This window comes from Periplaneta americana, chromosome 3, assembly GCF_040183065.1.
Source record: "Periplaneta americana isolate PAMFEO1 chromosome 3, P.americana_PAMFEO1_priV1, whole genome shotgun sequence".
NCBI lineage: Eukaryota > Metazoa > Arthropoda > Insecta > Blattodea > Blattidae > Periplaneta > Periplaneta americana.
This window is the reverse complement of record NC_091119.1, coordinates 76,007,134-76,028,690: the sequence shown is the minus strand read 5'-3', so window position 1 is coordinate 76,028,690 and position 21,557 is coordinate 76,007,134. Positions and strand designations below refer to the sequence as shown.

The following is a 21,557-nucleotide window of genomic DNA, read 5'->3' as shown; positions in this document are numbered from 1 at the left end:
CCAACAGCTTCCTAGAACTTATGAATCCAAATATCTTGGAGTTACTTTCGACAGCAAGTTAATATAGAACAACCATTTGAAATATATTTCTGAAAAAGCTCGTAAGATTCTCCCTTCTGAAAAGACTAGCAGGAAAGAAATACTTTGAACACTTACTTACTTACTTACTTACTTACTGGCTTTTAAGGAACCCGGAGGTTCATTGCTGCCCTCACATATGCCTGCCATTGGTCCCTATCCTGACCAAGATTAATCCAGTCTCTACCATCATACCCCACCTCCCTCAAATCCATTTTAATATTATCTTCCCACCTACGTCTCGGCCTCCCTAAAGGTATTTTTTCCTCCGGCCTCCCAACTAACACACTATATGCATTTCTGGATTCGCCCATACGTGCTACATGTCCTGCCCATCTCAAACGTCTGGATTTTATGTTCCTAATAATTCACAGTTTACTGTGCTTGCAGCTCTGCATTGTGTAACTTTCTCCATTCTCCTGTAACTTCATCCCTCTTAGCCCCAATTTTCCTAAGAACCTTATTCTCAAACATCCTTAATCTCTGTTCCTCTCTCAAAGTGAGAGTCCAAGTTTCACAACCATACAGAACAACCGGTAATATAACTGTTTTATAAATTCTAACTTTCAGATTTTTTGACAGAAGACTAGATGACAAAAGCTCCTCGACCGAATAATAACACGCATTTCCCATATTTATTCTGCGTTTAATTTCCTCCCGAGTGTCATTTATATTTGTTACTGTTGCTCCAAGATATTTGAATTTTTCCACCTCTTCGAAAGATAAATCTCCAATTTTTATAGTTCCATTTCGTACAATATTCTGGTCACGAGACATAATCATATACTTTGTCTTTTCGGGATTTGTTTCCTAACCTATCGCTTTACTTGCTTCAACTAGAATTTCCGCTTTTTCCCTAATCATTTGTGGATTTTCCCCTACCATATTCACGTCATCCGCATAGACAAGAAGCTGATGTAACCCATTCAACTCCAAACCCTGTCTATTATCCTGAACTTTCCTAATGGCATATTCTAGAGCGAAGTTAAAAACTAAAGGCGATAGTGCATCTCCCTGCTTTAGCCCGCAGTGAATTGGAAAAGCATCAGATAGAAACTGGTCTATACGGACTCTGCTGTAAGTTTCACTAAGACACATTTTAATTAATCGAACTAGTTTCTTGGGAATACCAAATTCAATAAGAATATTATATAAAACTTCTCTCTTAACCGAGTCATACACCTTTTTGAAATCTATGAATAACTGATGTACTGTACCCTTATACTCCCATTTTTTCTCCAATATCTGTCGAATACAAAAAATCTGATCAATAGTCGATCTATTACGCCTAAAACCACACAGATGATCCCCAATAATTTCCTCTACATATGGAGTTAATCTTCTCAAAAGGATATTCGATAAAAGTTCGTACGATGTCAACAAAAGTGATATTCCTCGAAACTTACTACAGTTAGTCTTGTCCCCCTTCTTAAAAATAGGTACAATTATGGACTCCTTCCATTGTTCTGGTACAATTTCCTTTTCCCAAATTGCAAGTACAAGTTTATAAATTTTGCTAGATTCTTGTATTAATTCTGCTGGAATTTGATCAATACCTGGAGACTTGTACTTTTTCAGATTTTCTATCGCAATTTCGACTTCAGAAAGTGTGGGTTCCGGTATGAATGGCTCAGCAGTTTGTATTTGAATTTCGTCCTGATCATTTCTATTTGGCCTATGTATATTTAGTAGTTGCCCAAAATAGTTTTTCCATCTGTTCAGGATTGATGAAGAGTCTGCAAGTAAGTCACCGTTCTCATCCTTGATCATGTTTACCCTTGCCTGATATCCGTTTTTAAATTCCTTTATACCCTTATATAAATCTCGAGTGTTTTTATATTCTTACTATTTGTTTCTACCTCATTCAATTTTTCCTTCAAGTAATCTCTCTTTTTATTCCTAAGTGTACGACTTGCTTCCCGTCTTTCATTGAAATAATTATCTCTATTCTCCACAATTGAATCCTGTAAGAATTTCAATTTTGCTTGTTTCCTTCTATCTACTACAATGGAACAATCTTCATCAAACCATGGTTTCTTTTTCTTAGTTTCATAATAACCTATGCTCTGCTCGGCTGCAATTTTGATATTATCTCGGATATTGTTCCACACGCTATTAACATCTAACTCTTCCTCAGCTTCGTCAGCAGTTGCTAAAGCAGCAAACCTATTTGAAATTTCAACCTGATAATGTTGCTTAGTTTCCTCGTCCTTTAATCAGCGGCGGTTCCTCAATACGTGCTACTGTGCTGCAGCACGCTTCTAAAATCTCCTAAATAATTCAATCATAAAATTACTTTCGTTTTCGAAAACTGTACTTCAGTTTAAATGGCCCTCTTTCTTTTGTAAACAATATAGTGGGTCAGCGAGGCCGGCCTGCGAGTTTGAATTTTGTACACTGTGATGTTGTTCGGCTGCACATAGCGCATTCTGCACACATAGCTAGTAACTAACTACGTGCTCACTAAAACTGAGCACATGGAGAATGCTGTTTTAACATCGCGTTTCCCCTCACGTCTTTAACCCCCAGCCCACTGCTGCTACATGTGAGAACCGTACTCTGGCGTGCTCTTTGAAGAGTAGCGCGGTTAGTATTGTTAGTATAGTAGATAATCAGGTGTTGGAAAACAGTGTGATTTCGTTTTTGTAATTAGTGACTGTTACAGAACAATCTAGTGAATTAGTGAATGTGTAATGTGAAATATTAAATCTGTGTAAAAGCATTAGTGAGAGCTGCTCAACTTGCGAATATTTGACATGAATTCCGTTGATTCTTTATTAAAGAAACCGTTCTCTTCTAGAACGTTAGAGGAGAGGGTTGAAGTTAAAAATTTAGGTAGACCCACACCATACTTAACCATTGTTCAACAAGCTAAGGGTAGTAAATCTCGTTCTTATAATAGACAATTTAAAAGAGAAATATATTAACGATATGAATGGTTGTGTGGATGTGAAATTCGAAACACTTTATTTTGTTTCCCTTGCTTACTGTTTGGGAGTACTGATTCCTTGTCGAGGGGTGGCGTGAAGGATCTTGGACACTTGTATGAATATGCTAAGAAACATTCGCAGAGTAAGAAGCACATTAATAATGCCGTCGATCTCAGTGCGTTAGGCAGAGTAAACATTGCAGTTAGGCTTAGTCGCGCATACCAGGAATCCATAGAGAAGCATAATCAACGAGTAGAAAGAAATAGATATATTTTATCTAGAATTATAGATTGCATAAAGTTCTGTGGTGTTTTTGAACTGGCATTGCGCGGTCACGATGAAACAGAAAGTTCCGAAAATCCGGGAATATTTCGTGGTCTTGTTGACTTAGTCGGTAGCATTGACAGTGCTGTGAAGGAACACATGGAGAGCAGTACTGTATTCAAAGGCACCACTAATATTATTCAGAATGAGCTGTTGGAATGCATGTTAGAAGTGTGTCATGACAAAATCAAGAAAGAACTGCATCAATCTGACTTCATAGCTCTCATGGCAGATGACACTACAGACGTTTCTGAGCATTTACAAGCAGTTTTAGTGTTCAGATACGAACTCGAAGGAAAAGTATACGAGCGATTTTGGGGTTTTTTTCAATCCTGAAGGCCAAGGAGCCACAGAAATTTCTGAATGCATCCTTAAGGAATTAAAAGTTTTTGACACCGATGCCGCTCGTAATAAAATAATTGCTCAGACATATGATGGAGCATCAGTTATGCGGGGTTTAGTTAATGGGGTGCAGTCCAAAATAAAAGAACATTTTCCTTTGGCACATTATGTCCACTGTTACGCTCACCAATCCAACTTGATAATGGAAAGAGCTGCGTCACAAAACCAGTCGGCAAGAATATTTTTTTGCAATCTCTCTGCATTCCCAGCTTTTTTCTCACGGTCGCCACAACGTGTAGCTGCATTAGAAAATGTGACATTGCGACGCATACGAGGTAGTTCGGTTACTAGATGGAATTTCAAGTCAAGAACCGTAAATTCTGTGTATGAGAATTTGGAACCATTGAAAGAGTGTTTTTCTGAGCTAGAAAAATCCTACTCCAAGAACACAGTTAATGAAGCCCAAGCTCTTCGCCGTAATTTAGAAGATAGTGAATTTCTGTTCTGGTTGCAGTTCTTCCATAAAGTTATGTACCATGTCGATATTCTCTACAGCCAAATTCAGTCTAGGCAAATCGACACCATAAAAGTAAAACATAATGTAAAAAATTTTATCACTGCAGTTGAACGTGTTCGAAATGAAGTGAATGACATCATGATGGAAGAAACGGCTAGTGAAAGCAAGCGTCGACGAATTGAATCATGCCGTGTACCGGATGCAAAGGAAGTCTGTGATCGCATTACTACAGAAACACGCGATTGTTTTGAGAAAACAAGTCATCTTGATGCAGCAAAACTCCTGGATTCTGCGAACCTCGAAGAATTTTCTAAGAAATTTCCTCAAAATATCCTTAATCTGACAGTAGAGAACTACCCTATGTTAAACAAGGAAATACTACACACCGAACTCTCTGTGCTGTATGAAAGACCAGACTTTAAGAATATTGATGGCGCCGTCCCTCTTCTTCAGCTTATTTATAGTAGCAATCTTCAGAATACATTTAGTGAAATTACAACCCTCCTTAAAATAATAGTGACAATACCCATGACAACAGCCGAACCCGAAAGATATTTTTCAACTTTAAACAGGATTAAGACTTTTGTCAGAAATTCTATGCACCAAGAACGGTTAACAGGTCTTGCTATGCTTTCAATAGAGAAAAAACTTATTAATAATATGGGAGATTTCAATACCAAAGTGATAGAGAAGTTTGCCAGCAAAAAAAGCCGGAGAATGGATTTTAACTTTCGCCTTTGATGGGTAAGTCAATAATAATTTTTTTGTAGCACGCTAGTTTACTAAGTTCACGAGCCGCTACTGCCTTTAATTTCAAAATATTGAATCTACTAATATTAGCTTGTTGCTCTACTCACTTGGCTACTGATAGTCTTTCTCTTAATTCTCCAATTACCAAATAATGGTCAGAATTACAGTCTGCCCCCCTGAAAGTTCGAATGTCTACTATACTAGTGTGCCTTCTTTTATCTACCAAGATGTGATCTATCTGGTTATGTGTCATTCCGTCTGGAGAAATGCACATATATTTATGTATATCCTTATGGAGGAATGTTGTACTCTTGACGATTAAATTTTTTGATGTGGCAAAGTTGACTAACCTAACTCCATTGTCATTACTACTTATGTGTAGGCGCTTTTTTCCAATTGTTGGTTTAAAAATATCCTCCCGTCCTACTTTAGCATTGAAATCCCCCAATAAAACTTTCATGTGATATCTAGGTAACTGATCAAAAGTGTGTTCCAATTCCTCATAGAAGCTATCCTTTATATGGTCTTCTTTCTCTTCTGTAGGGGCGTGAGCATTTATAACTATGATATCGCACCATCTACCCTTAAGTACTAAATACGATAACCTGTCACTGATAAATTCGACCCTTTTTACTGCTGATTTTATTCTTTTATGTACAAAGAATCCTGTTCCTAATTGGTGATTATCGTTTCCTTCCCCATAATACAGTAAGTAATCGCCTATTTGTGATATGTCATTTCCATCTAACCTAACTTCTTGTACTCCCACGAAGTCTATTCTATGTCTAGCTAGTTCTTTCGCTACTAATGTTACCCCACCTGTTCTATAAAGACTAGTTATGTTCCATGTACCAAATCTTATAACCTTTTTCCTTTGCTGTGGTCGTGACGGAGAATCAGTCCCATTCCGAGGCTTACTGTTAGGTTTCGTAACAAGCTGTTTTTTACGGTAATGGGTTGTTAGCCCTTCGCCCAACCCCCAAGCTGGAGGACCACCCCTTATCGGCTGTCCACGACTGCTTATTCAATATATTCACAGTTACCCTCCATATCTGGAGGCCATCTCCTCTATATACTTTGAACACTACATACGAAATGTTTATACAGCCAGTGCTGACATACTGCGAAGAAATTTTAATTACTTCACCTTTCATAAAGAAATAGAATATGTTCAAAACCAAGCTCTCAGGCTCATTACTGGTCGAATAAAAAAAGCTCCAATAGATTCTATGAGATTCCTCACTAATATTAACAGCGTCAAAATGACAATAGAAGAAAAAGCGCTGATTCAATCTGAAAAACTTATCAGATTACCAAGAAACATTTGGCATTCATACAGTCTTTCTGTAGATTAATAACTCAAAAAAGTGCCATATCCATGGTTCAAGAATTAAAACAGAAAATCAACATCCCGAATTTAAAAGAAAACTTACAAATTAAACCAAATCCTTTAACTCTATTAAATATAGACTATAATCTAAATGAAAAGAAGAAATATTGAAATCAGAAGTAAACACTGAAATACTGAAACAATTGTCTTTAGAGACAATTAATATTAGGTTTCCTCCCCAAAACTGGCTTAATTTATACACCGATGGATGCTTGATCTCCAGGGAACAAGGTGCAGGTGCAGGTATTACGTTCTGTCTCTTCTTACTTTATAGATCTCTTGGATATGGAACAACAAGTTTTGATGGAGAAATCTTTGCAATAAGTGAAAGTCTCAGGAATCTTCTATGCCACATCAATAAATTTAACAATGCTATTATATTGTCAGACTCCAAAGCAGCTATTCTATCAATAGTCTCAAGACACATACCTTCATCTCAAACAACCGAAATAACTAATATGCTTTCTCAATTAATAACACTCAATACAAAAATTTGTATTCCAATGGATACCATCCCATTGTTGGAAACACTTAACATTCACAAGCTTTTCAAAAAAAATTTACTCCACTGAAAATCTATTGTTTCCGAGAAAAATGTCTCACCTTGCTTCAAAACAAAATCTTTTAGAACACAGTATTCATCAAGCAATTTCACATCACCCAATACAACACATTCTGGTTTTCATTTATGTACTGAATAGAAGGGATAATATCATTGAAACTACAGTCTTTCTCTTCGAGATCTTTCATGTTTCATATTCAACCAATAAAAACACAAATTCATTGCACTGAACTGTTCATTTATGTAAATAATCAGAATTTATGGAATTGTTAACTTCAGCTTCTAATCCATCTTCTCTTAGATTCTCAAGTTTTTGGAAAACTTTGTTTAGAATAAACTTACATTGCAACCAGAAACATCTCTAAATTCGAATTATATCCAGTGAATAACTATATTCCTTTTCCAGATTTTTAATTGTAGTGTGAAATATATCCAGAAGTGAATGAACTAAATAAAGATGGAATTCAGAAAACTCATCTTTCAAGATTCTTGGGACTCTAGATTCTAATAAAAAGTAAGATTTCAAAGCAAGATATAACTTAAGGATTCTCTTATTTGCTGGAAAAAGACTTAGCCAGCGTGTTTTGCAATGATGAGCAATTGTTCATAACTTATACTGACAAAATCACAGAATTCCTTCAGCTTTTCAGTGTGAACAGTGCATATTGAAAAGAAGTTGAAAATCTTTAGAACTTTTGACTCTATGTCAGCAGCCAATAAATCAGTTCTGAATATGAACAAGACATCCTATTCCTGTAAGGTCATTTGGCAAAACATTATTTAGAAGGGCAAAAACAGTGTTTCCAGAAGCAGGTCTCTTGACATCTCCAAAATTCACATTCGTGTTATCACAACAAAATGAAATATATATTTATGACTGATATCGTGTGTTTCTAACAAACTAATCAGAAGATCTGATATGGTCTTGGGAGTTTCATTGCCACAGCCACTTAAATCTATGACTTTAGGCACTATACCTGTTTTCCAATCGAAATATTGAACAATCATTGGAAATAATTTCAAACTGCCATGATTACTGGCATTAATTGCAAAACCCAGAAATGTAGTGTTCTCAATAGATTTAAGTGCACATTCGAGAGAATTCGGAGACAACACTTCGTTTCATTTTTATTCACACACATGTCAGTTTTTTTTTTTTTTTTTTTTTTTTTTTTTTTTTTTTTTTTTTGAGATCTCCGAATCTTCAAATAGTTCATGAAGTAATGATGCAGTGCAATCCATAGATCTGTAAGTCTGATGGTGACTTAGAGTATGAAATGCCAATGTATCCTCAGCAACACTTTCATCTATCTTCATGTATTTTTATTCGAATTAAGATGTCAGCACTCGAAAGAAGGATGAACTTTCAAAGCATGTAATATGCTTAGTTGCTTTTAAGTGACCTTCCAAAACATCGCATCTCTTGATGCCACAGATACATAACAGTCACATGCTGTGCATTTTACTTGCGTTTCTGCACAATCCTGAGTGAAGCACAGGTATTTACATCTAATAGAATTGCTGAACTTCCACTTTATTTTATTAACATCTGGTTTTCGAATCACTGCCTTACCTTTTTCTATATGTAAAACTTTAATTAAACATGAACTCAAAGAACATATTACTATATATTGCTGACCGAACACAGCACTGTAGCAACTAATGCATTCAGTGATGTTTGTATGAGACATATTTTTAAAGTGAGTACTGATAAATTAAAAAAAATAAAACAACATTATTTTCAAATTCTTTCATTTTCATTGGATTCTGCACACTTTAAACTGCTTATCCACATAGTTTCCACCATTATTGAGGCACATGTTATAATGGGGAACCAATTTGTGTAGCTCTTCATCATAGAACACTGTCACCTTTGATGAAAGCCATGTAATTTTGTATTAAGATAGTTTTTTTTTTTTCCTATAACACATATATACCTGTAGATTTCATTATACTGGAAATAAAAACTAGATTCCATGTTCATGTATAGAAAATTAATTTCTGTAATTCAAATTTTCTTTTATTTTGGAAAAATTTCTAATCTATTATATGTCTGATAAACAGCATTAGGAACAATTTTTTTTTCTATATAGAATCACAATACTCAATGATAAAATGTATAAAAATAAATGCAATGATTGATGACTCTCTTGTTAAAAAATATAATTTATTAGTCGAAAAGTATGTACACATATCAAAAAAAGTGTTGCATCACCTCTCTAAGAATCATTAGCATTCTCCTATATTGACTGTTTATATTACATGTACACATCAGTCCCTTGAACTGTCTCTAAGCACCTGCACTGCACCCTACCTTTCGAAAACAAAGGCGGTCAGAGCGTGGTGCTGACCACACCACCTCATTCTAGTGCTGAGGTCATGGAAAGCATGGGAGTCTACCTCCATGCCCCTGAAGTACCTTCATGGCATGTGATGGGGTTACTTGATCTTAATCAGAGATGTAATGCCATTTTCATTACTTGAAATGAAAGCAATGTCATCAGCAAAAGCAACGACAGAGAGATTGTCTAGAGTAGGATCTAATGAAAAACCATGGGCATGCAATACTTCATTATTAGTAAGGTTCTTAATGATACCGTCGATTCCTAAGTTGAATAGAGTAGGAGAAAGTGGACTGCCCTGAAGAACATCTTTTTTTACCTCAATGGGCTTAGTTTTCCCGTTTGAAATTTCAATTTAAATCTGGTTCCTTATTAATAATTCGATTATTAAATTTCGTAAGTTACAGGGATAGAATTTATAGCTAGTGATCTTTTAACATGCTCATGTTCTATGCAATCGATCTCTTTGCTTACATCAAGAAAAGCAACAAAACAATCAGACTTAATATTTTTCGCGTGCTTTAGACAACCATTAATTAATGAGGTGTTAACATGGGTCCCTGGTGTAGAAACCCCTTTGGTGAATGGAAGTGAAAATATAATGTTTTAACATAAAATCTAGTACTTTCTCAATAAGATGTCGCACTACCGAGAAGATCGTAATAGGCCGCCAGTTTTTCAAATCACTGTGGTTACCTCCTTTGTAGATCAGGATAGTTCTTGCCTTCCGAAGGGGAGCAAGTACAACTCCAAAGTGAAGCATAGCTGATCCTAGCAGTGACAGAAATTTCGCTGGCTTGAGGTGTTTAAGAACTCGGACAGTAATTCAATCAGGTCCTGGAGCTGTATCAATCTTCATTTTAGTGAGTGCGATATTTATTTCTTTTTCAATAATCATTATAGAATCAGATGTATCACAAGAAGGGAGAAAGGTTAATCGAAGTCATATTATTGGAATGGCCAAATATATCAGTAAAATGATTTTCAACTATATCTTTAGAAAGGGAACAAAATCGTTGTTTTTCAGTGTTCATTATTTGTTTTACTACCTTCTTTCGGTTATTGTAGAAATTATATTGCGCTAAATCATAAGCGAATCTTTCTCTGTTTTTATCTTTTTGTCTTTTATTCCGCTTTTGTGGGTTGGAAGTTTCAGTATAGGTGTAGTGTTTAAGTTTCCCATGACGACAAAGATTAAAATATTTGACTGGGTGTTGAGGTCCAGGAAAGGAAAAAATTGACTCAACAATAAATTGGAAAGCTTCAGAAGTAACTTGATCAAGATCTTGAGGGATATTATTAGTTATAATGTGCTGTAATTTATCTTCCCATTTTTTGCAAAAGAGATAAGGATGAGTTTGTAGGTGTAACATTATTATTACTAGTTGTGGTAGATTGATTTTGATTCTTGTTCGAAGAACACGCATCTGGATTTAGAATATCAATAGCAGATAAATTAGTAATACTGGAATCTGAATATTTGGCAGTTAGAGATTGTCTGTGTTCAGAAGGGTGTGCCTTACTTATGTGAATATTAACAGATTTGTAATATTTACCACATAATGTACACTGTTGTTTAGACTCGTCTTGGAGCACCTGAGAGTTAACAGAATCAGTCATTATCCAGAAAAAGAAATTCCTTGTATTCTTGTTAGTAACTATGCAGTGAAGTAAACAAACTCTTCTTCAGATCAGAACAAAATTATTCAGATTAAGATTATGCAAGTCACACATATAATCTTGCCTTACTAACACTTCTAAAGATGTATCAATCACCAATTCACATTAAAACAATATTATAAATATCTAACAGTGCAATAATACTATAAAAAAATCAATAAATATGTCAGAACAACACACATTGAGATCCAACATCAGACATGGTCTCCTACTTTTTTTTTAATATATGTTATACATCACATTAATTCAGTATTAATAATCAGTGTAAATATATGTAAGATGTTAAATAAATTTGTCAACATTTTATCGTCCTCCAAAAATTTGAATTCATTTTAGATTGCATTCGTACAAAATAATGTAGTGCTTATGATATCTCGTGAAAAGAACAATGGAGAGAGGTGTCTCATTGCACTCAATATTCCTGGGAATTCAGAAATGTAACATGACTAAAATCAAAGAGATCAGGGTAATCTGTTCACAACTATATTAGTAGCAGTAAGTTAATATCTTGCAGTGGTCACTATTGCCTTTATAGGAGAGATGAGCCTCCAAAACATTGACTGTCTTCACTTGCAGGAAATGAACTTGAGGTGACATAGTTATGGGGTCAACATCTGATATAGTGGGCTGAGACAAGCTAACTAAATTTTGGTGAAGAATCGGTATAACAGAGAAAAATTCTCTCTGGCACTGGGACTCGAACCTGGGTTTCCAGCTTTATGTGCTGGCACTTCATCCACTAAGCCACACTGGATTCAACTTCCAATGCCAGATTGAATCCCTCTCATTTTAAGTTCTACTTTCTGTGTTCCCCTTTGTTGGCCTACCTTCATGTACCATGTCACAGTATGTGTGACAGTAGCTACAATGTCCAACCACAAGTACAGAGGTGCACTCATTACAAGGTGCCAGGGTCTGATGGAACATGGCACTATCTTGAATCATAAAGTAATTACTTACGTGAAAAGCATAAGTAATCACTTTGTGATTCAAGACCGTTCCCTCCCCCACAAGGAAAAAGTTTGTTCCCTTTCACATTTCGAAAAGTATTTTTTGGTTCTGTTATTGCATAATGTAAAATTAATTAGAGAATATCTTGAGATTATATTATTGTCTTGAATGCTGTAATTTAATTTCATTTCACAGGGTTGTTGAACAACTCCATGCCAGTGGAGAAGAAAATGACTCCTCCGGAATCAACCAGGACATCTGCTGCAAATTTTGCATCTGCTTTTAAGAACAAGGTAAATTTATTATTGCTGACAGTGTTTGTAATTCATTTCATCTGTAGACATGACAGCAGCATGCATTACTTCCAAGATATGGGTAGGCTGTAATTTAATTAGTTTTCTCTCTTTTTCTAATATTCATATTAACAAAGTACGCAGTATGTAAACTGAAAGTCAAAGGTTATAAGTACTTTCTATTTCCCCATGGTTTATGCAGAAGAGGAAACAAGAGTATAGGTTATGTAAGTTTGGAAGGAAACGAGTAAGATGCTTTCTGAGAATTTATGTAATTGAAGTCAAGTTTAGGAGGGGAGGGGGAAGTTTACCAAGACTCTCTATGATGTCCATACTACATGGGAAGGGTGAGAGAGAAAACAGGAGCCCAAATGGGTAAGTAGTCACAACAGAGTACATGTTATTATGCCAAGACTCAAACTGAATTGGAAGCTGTGGAACTGCAGTTACCTGTGACATAACTGCTGGAGATGGAATTAATTTGTGGTTAAGATCAAGATTGACGAGGATAGTTGGGAGAAAAATGCATGGAAAAGAGAGTTGTTGATCTTTATTTCTTGTAATATAGTATATCTCAGAGCTGATGGCATATCAGTGTGAGCGCCAAGCATGTTGGTCACTTGTCTCACTTCAGAATATGTTGTTTGACTGAAGGAACTTAAATAATTTTGATAGATAGAGTTGAAGTTAAAATGAGAATACAACCTCCAATAATAGATATAGATAGAATACAACCTACTGGACAATATGAAAGTAGGTACAGGGCCACTTCATATTCATTGATGGTTGAGTAGCACACCTACCCAGTTATCAGAATTCCTACTGTTGTGGAATTAATTGTGTCCAGCTTTATACAGAATTTCTGGCAGTCATCAGGTTTTCTTGGCCGAATGTTGTAGGGAAGAGGGGTTCACATTAGAACAAATTGAATTTCTCGCCTCAACACATAATTTTCATTAAGTTGCCAGTACTCACAGCAGAAGGCAGTCCTTCTGATGTACTGGCTGCCGTTTTCTTTCCACTTAATTTATTGATGTGAACTCAGTGGATGGTCTTGTGTTGAAGTACTTAGAAAGTATTATTTTTTCCGAACTTCGTAAGGATATTCTGACATCATGAACGTTAAAAGGTGAATTTTATCATGTAATATTAGAGCCTAATGAATTCACTTTTCGAAAATTATTGTAAATCTGTAATATTTACTTCTTCCTTTTAATGAATGGTCCTACTTGATAGGATCATGTGGGGCACATTTGAACAATATCTTGAGGTAACATTTGAACAATGTTCAAAACTACTCCATAATATTAATTAAACAATAATGTGAAAAAGTATTAAAAATATAATGTAACGATTTTATTGATATTATATTCGTTTTTAGGGTATAAAATTGTTCGGACATTTATAAAGAAAAGAACAACCATGAATATTATCCAATGAAGTTATTCAGCAAGCAGCAAGGTCTGCCAATGAAAGAAAACTCAAAGATTTGCAGCTTCAAAGTAATGACATGTGTCACACGTCATTATTTTACCAAATGAAGTTTAAGAAGGTGATGATGTAATAGGCGGAAAATACAGTTCGCGATACATGAGCCAACAGGTATTCACTGAGGAGCAAGAATCCCAATTAGTTAATTATATTATTAAATGTACTAATATCAATAATGACATGACTTACACAAATATACGTCACTTAGCATATGATTATGCTCGTCATTTAACTTCCAAGTATACCGAAGTATGGGATATAACAGAATTGACACTGACTTTAGGACTTCATGAAGCTACATGACAATTCAGAATGAGAAAACCTGAGATCATCAATATGTCAAGAACTACATCTACAATGTCAGGTTTATGTGGAACTACAAGATATAATAGTTGTAGAAAGAAATGACACCAAGGAATTTTTTTGCTGATGTAATGTGCAACAAAGTAAAGTTTCCTATGTTGAATAACTGGAAGAGTTAGAGGGACAATGTCAGATTTATGTAGAGGTTTCGACAAACGTGAACTTTACATATCCTAAAACTGAAGACTGCAGTAAGACAGAGAAAAGTGATGTCATGAAATTAACATAACCGGAGAATTCAGGAGGAAGTGCTCGCACTATGACAATGAAACACTTTGATGTGGACTTCTGTAGTTTTAAAGAAAAAAATAATGTAACCATAGTAGTGCTCTTTACATAATATTTTTGAGAATTAATTAGTTGTTTACCAGATGATTTGGGACATAGTTCAAAAGTGCCCCATATATGGGGCAGTTTTGAACATGTTACAAAAGTTCTGACTTAATTTATGTTTCAGATGTAATTTCTGCAAATATAAAATTCTGAGGTGTTTATTAAACAATGTCTTATAAATCTGTGCCACTTAAAGTTAAAAAATTGATAATGAATGTGAATAAAAAATGTAAATAGAAAAACTGTTCAAATGTGTCCTCTTCTCCCCTAGTAAAATTTTACGCTAAGACATAACTCGTTTCCAGGGAAAGTGAAAGGAGAAAATAGAACTGGTCTTCATTGTGCAAAGGAGAAGCACTCTTAATAACAGTAAACCAGAAGGAGGATTACAAAATTCCTTCATTAGAATGTATATGGTTGTGATTGATGTTCAATTGGAGTTCACAACACAATCCATCTTATATGTTTATTTGCTTTTTAGTGTTGTCCAATCATAATCGAGGAAATTAACTTTCTCCACTTTATGGAAAATAGTACTTTAATTTACAATAAAAATAAAAGTTTTTGTAAAGGAATCATTATTTATTTTGAAATTAGTTTATAATGTTATACTTAATTGCATGAGTCAGTGTTTAGGTTCCAGGATTCCTACATTCCGGAAAGTTATGTGAAATCAGGGGGAAAAATAAGTCGGTGAAAGTCATGAAAATGAAAAATAAGATAATTTATGATAAATGTTATATTCAACGAAAAATGTGTTCTTGATCCATTAAAAGATTAGAAAGAGGGATGAATTTGCTGTGCTCGAGCTTATCAAAACACAGGTTGTTGCATTTACTTTCAGCAGTCTTATATGACGGCATCCTGTCACTATATAGACAGATCATGAAGATTACGTAACTTCAGTTTCTGATTGAGTAAATTGATGATCTGCGGGGGATAACAATGAACATAAAAACAACAAGCAAATATGTTCATTTTGCTTAGTTTCTGAACTACAGTCATTGTTTGTAGTGTACAAATAAAGAGAGAGAGAGAGTGAGTGAGTGAGTGAGCGAGCGAGCGAGTGAGTGAGTGAGTGAGTGAGTGTATGCATGCTTGTGTGCGTGCGTCTAATGCTCAATGTTTCACATTGAAGTCATTCTCCTTCTTGCTTCCCAATATTTAGATGTAAGGTCCGTAAAATTTTCCAGAGATTTACAGATTTTTAGATGTTCCATGTCCATGGCAGATAAAGTTTAATTGACAACTTACACGAATTTTCTCTTTATAGAAAATTCTGTTTACATTTTATTTCCATTCATTTCAATAATAATGAAGTTATGAGCTTATCAATTGAAAATAATACATAAGAAGAATTTGTTTACGAAACAGAAACTTCTACAAAAAGTGCTCAAAATGGCCATTATGAGATCTAATACAGGTTTCTAAGCACTGCATCATCAACTGCCTTACTCTGTCCCATATTTCAGGTGTCTACCATATCTGCTGACATCCTTATTCATTATGCTCTTGAAGAATTTCCGCTTTGCAATAGGTTTGGAATACACAGTGGCCTTTAAATGACCCCATAAGTAAAAATTCAATGGATTGAGGTCAGGAGAACAAGCAAGCCACCCTGTCTGTCCTCCACGACCTATCCATTTGTTTGGGAATCACTGATTTAAAATCGCTCTAGCAGCAAGAGCAAAATGAGAGGGCAAATTTTGTTCAGTGAAACTTCTTCCAATAAATCATTTAAATGGGTTAGTAAGAAATCGCAATATGCTTTTCCTGTCAACATTCCATGTAAAATGAATGGATCGAACAATGTGTCGCCAATTGAATCATAATATTGAGAAACCCCACATGTCCATTTTTTCTCGAAATTGAGTTATATATGATTTCATATTATGAAGAGAAACCCCACATATTCCCGTCAACATTCATCTTAGCTAAAGTGTTAAGAAAAAAATAATAAAAGCACCTGAGATGTTTTTTGTATCTCCTGAAAAGTTTAGTTTTCTAGACATGTGAGATTTCTCAATATTCCGGTTCAATTATTCCAGCCCATTCATGATTTTTGTGAAAGTTCTGCAATCCATTCCTGGTAAACTTCACTTAACCATGAAGAGCATGGCAGGGAGAAAGTGTTGATCCTGAGCACAAGTTTGTTGTGATCAGGTACAAAATACTTCTCTGGGTGGAAAGCTATTTTCACTAAGACTTTGAACTCTTTGAAAGTGAAATGGATAAAAGAGCTGCCCTCGTAGGATTCTCCATTCTGTTATATGACTCAGATTCTCTGTTGTTACTATGTCTCTGGTGCTGCTTCTGCTGTTATTCTCAATATGATTGAGATCTCGTTCAACTGAGTTTGGTGTTCTGGTGCTCTTTGGTCTTCCACCATCTGAAACACTTTTTTTTAAAAGAGCCTGATTCCAGGAGACGTTCATGTGTTCTGTGGAATGTCTTGCTGTTGGATCGGAAATTGTTCAGCACACAAACATCTTGCTTCATTTGCATTAGGCTACATTAAGCGCATCCTTACATAAGGCACAGATCTACCATTTCCTGATTAGAATAGTCGAGAGGTTTCCCACATGTTAGGTATACCTTGTATTGTATGATTGCAGTAGTCTCTCAATAATTCTTGCTGGGTGGGATCAAGTGTACTTCGGATTACCGGTACCACAAACTTACTGAGGGTCATCTCCAGTTCCTTCTCCCATTTTCCCTCTCCTCTCCTCCCCTCCCCTCTCCACTTCTCTCCCCTCCCCTCTCCTCTCCCCTCTCCTCTCCCCTCCCCTCCCCTCTCCTCTCCTCTCCATAGGGTGCGTCAGATTATATGGAGCATAGGATTATTACGACTATACCATAATATTTCCATATCCTAATATTAAAATTAATTTTACAGGTAGTAGGTGCAATGTTTGTTAGGCTACTTTAAAGTAGGCCTACAACAGAGTCTAAAAACATATTGTGTTAAATCAGGTGTGGTTGGACTCGCAACATTTTCCTCAGTTCGCATCATGGTTTAGTGCTGTGGACAATAAAACTCAAGCTTATTGTAAAGTGTATTATTCTGAACCAGAGCAGTTGGAAAAGCAAGCTTCAGTGTCTCACACATAAGGCCCAACTCATGTGAAAATTATTGAAAGTATGACACACCAACAATCTTTGTCAACATTTTTCCGAGCAAAATCAAGTGGTTCTTGTTCTTAACTAATGCAGTTTTAGCAGAAACTACATTACACATGGAAATTCAGTCCGAAAGGAAGTAATTCAACATGTTGTTTTAAATATTTAATTGTTGCATCAGAGACTGTTAAACAAGAGAATGGAGGTGTTAAAAGAAGTGAGAATAATGTAATATCTTAGAGAAACCTTTACACTTTCATTTTAAAAGACAATGTAACCAAAGCAGAAATCATTTGGGCATCACAAGTTGCTACCAAAAGGTTTTTCAATTCATGCCATAATACAGACAAAACTTTCTTTCCAGATTGTCCAATAGCCAGTAGCTTCAGTCTTGGACCAGACAAGACTAATTATTTCGTTATTCATGGTTTGGTTCCATACTTTCAGAACAATTTATTGGTTCGTCTAAAATTATGTGACAACTTTGTTGTGTGTTTTGACGAAGCATTGAATAAAGTTATTGAAAGAGGACAGATGGATATCATTATCAGATTCTGGGACAACTCAAACAAGAAAGTCACCAATTGCAAAACAGTATGTTCCATGATAAAAACACTTCTCAACATTTTTTAAGTGTTTCTTGGATGGCATTTCTCCTCTACCACTATCTAAGTTGATGAAGGTTTCAATGGACGGCCTTAATGTCAATCTTAAATTCTTAACACTTCTTCAAGATCACATCAGATGTATTTCCAGTGATGAAAAAAGTCTGCTAATTTTAGGAATATGTAGGCTGCATGTTATGCATGATGCCTTAAAAACAGGAATAGAATCTGTGAACTGGGATCTGAGTAGTTTCCTACATCATTTGTATTACTTGTTTAGTGAATCTTTCCTTTGAAGTTCTGTGGTATGTGTTGATTGGAGAATTCAGTGTGTTTTGAAAGAGCTTTACACATGTTTGGTAATCTGGTCCATTTTCTTGAAGAAATAAAACTTTCTGCAACAAGAACTGTTGCAAGTCCTAAGCAAGCAGCAAAGGATACATTTGGAAAGTGTAAACTTCCTTTTTTTTATGACACTGATGAGTGCCAGCTTTTTTACAATATTTCCGAACATCTAAACCAATACCTTTTTGGGTCAATAGGGAAACTGCTTAGAGACTGAATAGTTGCGTAAAACCTGGACTCTTGATGTATACAGGACCAAATTTAAAGTTTAATTTAATCAGGAAACCTAATTCTCAGTAAAGATGTGTACTTAGGATTTAGAGCCAGGCATTTGTTTGGACAAACGGGAAACACTGTAAGTAAACAACAGAATGTAGGGCTATTTTCTTCATGAGAGCCACCGGGTGGCTCAGTCAGTTAAGGTGCTTGCCTTCTGGTCTGAAGTTGCGTTCGGGCGCAGGTTGGATCCTCGCTTGGACTGATTACCTGGTTGAGTTTTTTCCGAAGTTTTCCCCAACCGTAAGGTGAATGTCAGGTAATCTACGGCAAATCCTCGGCCTCATCTCGCCAAATACCATCTTGCTATCACCAATATCATCAACGTTAAATAACCTCATAGTTGATACAGCGTCGTTAAATAACCAACTTTTTAAAAAAACTTCATGAGTGCCACATTGTGTTAACTGCCATGATTCAGAAACTCAAAGCAAGAAAAACTTTGAAATACAAGCCTGTGAGAGGTCTTGTCTTCTTTCGATCCTTACATCATTCAGTATTCACCTCAACTTGGGCAGAAAAAGTCATATTTCTTTTGAGGAACTTCATAGCATCAACGTCATTCATGTCAAGAAAGTTTATGTCAAAGAGGCCTTGATTCAGCCTACAGCTTCCTGATTGAAAATGCCAATGAATAACACACTTAAATTTTATAGGTTCTGAATGATATAATTCGTAGGTTAGGACCTAAAATTTCCTATTTTGTTTGTCAGAACCGAAAAGACCTAATTCGTTGTATTTAACCTGTATATGTATGTATTTTACTTATTTCACAGTAACAGTGAAGCTCTCTGAAATAGTATTACCATTCATTGCAGTGTAAATTCCTTATTGTCGGTGATATTCTTTGGAAGGAAAGCTCTACAAAACAGCTATAATGTACCGGTATACAAAGGACGACAATCTGTAGAAACATCGAAGAACAGGCACATGTCATAGTTAAATGTGGTACAATCACGTGATCGTGACATGGGCAAAGAACAGTCAGTGTTCTCTCTACCAGTCCATCTGACATGAGAAGTTTGTTCAGTTATTGTCCAGTAGTGAACTCTTGATACAGAATTCAACATTGTTATTCGTACAATATAATTCAGTTTGCTCAAATAAAGGGACTTTTTATTAGGCATGATTACTTTAATTGAGCAAACTTAATTGTATTATACAAATAGCAACCCACTCTCGCAGCAGACTACTTTTTGAGGATTTATGTGAGGAGGTTTTACTCTTGAAACTCTATCAAAATATTTCATTGTTCAGTAACATATTAGCATTAATTAAATGAGTGGTTTGCGGGTGTAATTATTTAATACAGATATAGTGTAGTAATCATAATACTTACTTACTTACAAATGAAGAGTTCGCGGGAAAAACGATGAATGTCACAGTTTTGTTAAGGTTGATGTCATTATCTAATTCAATGGATCACTACGAAATTTAATGTTGTTCTTACGAAAAACGGTAAAAAGGAGAATTATCACCACGAATACAGTAATCCTTTCCTTTATTTTCTATAGAAACAGCACTACATCTTGGCAGTTATAGACTCTATTAGATCATTACCTAACCTTTAACAGAAATGAGACATTCATCGTTTCTCCCGCGAACTCTTCAAATGGTTCATTGCCTCCTTCACATACGCCTGCCATCGGTCCCTATCCTGTGCAAGATTAATCCAGTCTCTCTCATCATATCCCACCTCCCTCAAATTCATTTTAATATTATCCTCCCATCCATATCTCGGCCTCCCCAAAGGTCTTTTTTCCCTCCGGTCTCCCAACTAACACTCTATATGCATTTTTGGATTTGCCCATATGTGCTACATGCCCTGCCCATCTCAAACATCTGGATTTAACGTTCCTAATTTTGTCAGGTGAAGAATACAATGTGTGCAGTTCTGCGTTGTGTAACTTTCTCCATTCTCCTGTAACTTCATCCCTCTTAGCCCCAAATATTTTCCTAAGAACCTTATTCTCAAACATCCTTAATCTCTGTTCCTCTCTCAAAGTGGGAATCCAAGTTTCACAACCATACAGAACAACAGGTAATATAACTGTTTTATAAATTCTAACTTTCAGATTTTTTGACAGCAGATTAGATGACAAAAGCTTCTCAACCGAATCATAACACACATTTCCCATATTTATTCTGTATTTAATTTCCTCCCGAGTGTCATTTACTGCCCGTGCCTCTCTTCCTGAGCTGTTTCTTTGCGGGGCGAGACGCAGAGGGGGGAGTGGGAGGTCCTGGGTACCGCATGTGCCTACTACCCTACATTCAACACATCGGCCTTTTCAGGATTTCTTTCGTCAGCTATGGAGCAAGATCAGCCATAGACAAGCGAATGTATAGGCTGTCCTCTCACAAAACAAATGATGTCCTTCTCATCAATTCCTGTAACTAAACACTAATACCAGTGGTAGACTACAGTCTCTACTTGAGACTATCGACCTAATGGCAATTACGGTTGTCACGTGTACACATCCGTAAATTCTTTCCTCTATGGCAGTGTTTCTCAAACTTTTTCCACCACGAAACCCCTTTTAATCTAAAGTGTAACTGCGGAATCCTTTTAATATTTTATTAGTATTTAATAGTTAACAGACAAGTGAAAGCTAGTATCTCAATAATTCTGTTCAGTGGGACGAATGTATTTGCTTTTTAAGCCCGCAATCTGATTTTATGGCGGAAAGTGGTTGTCTCATTATTTTCTACTGTACTTCTGCATTTTCTCTTTTCGGTATTTTGTTTTAGTGAACACATACGCAGAGAATCCAGTGATGAAAGTGATAAGTATTATGGGTATTTTCCGTTTTAGATGTTCATTAAACATATTGTTACTACGCATATTATTGGAATATTATTATT

General features: G+C 35.7%; 1 protein-coding gene across 9 annotated transcripts in view; it reads left to right on the top strand.

Moving 5' to 3' along the window:
* The window catches only part of fs(1)h (female sterile (1) homeotic), a 638,308-nt gene that overhangs the window by 548,188 nt on the left and 68,563 nt on the right, over positions 1-21,557 (top strand). For all 9 annotated transcript variants that reach the window (XM_069820799.1, XM_069820803.1, XM_069820802.1 and 6 more), the window contains one exon: positions 12,062-12,159. In XM_069820799.1, coding sequence (XP_069676900.1) covers positions 12,062-12,159 — 98 coding nt within the window. The remainder of the gene's footprint in view (positions 1-12,061; positions 12,160-21,557) is intronic.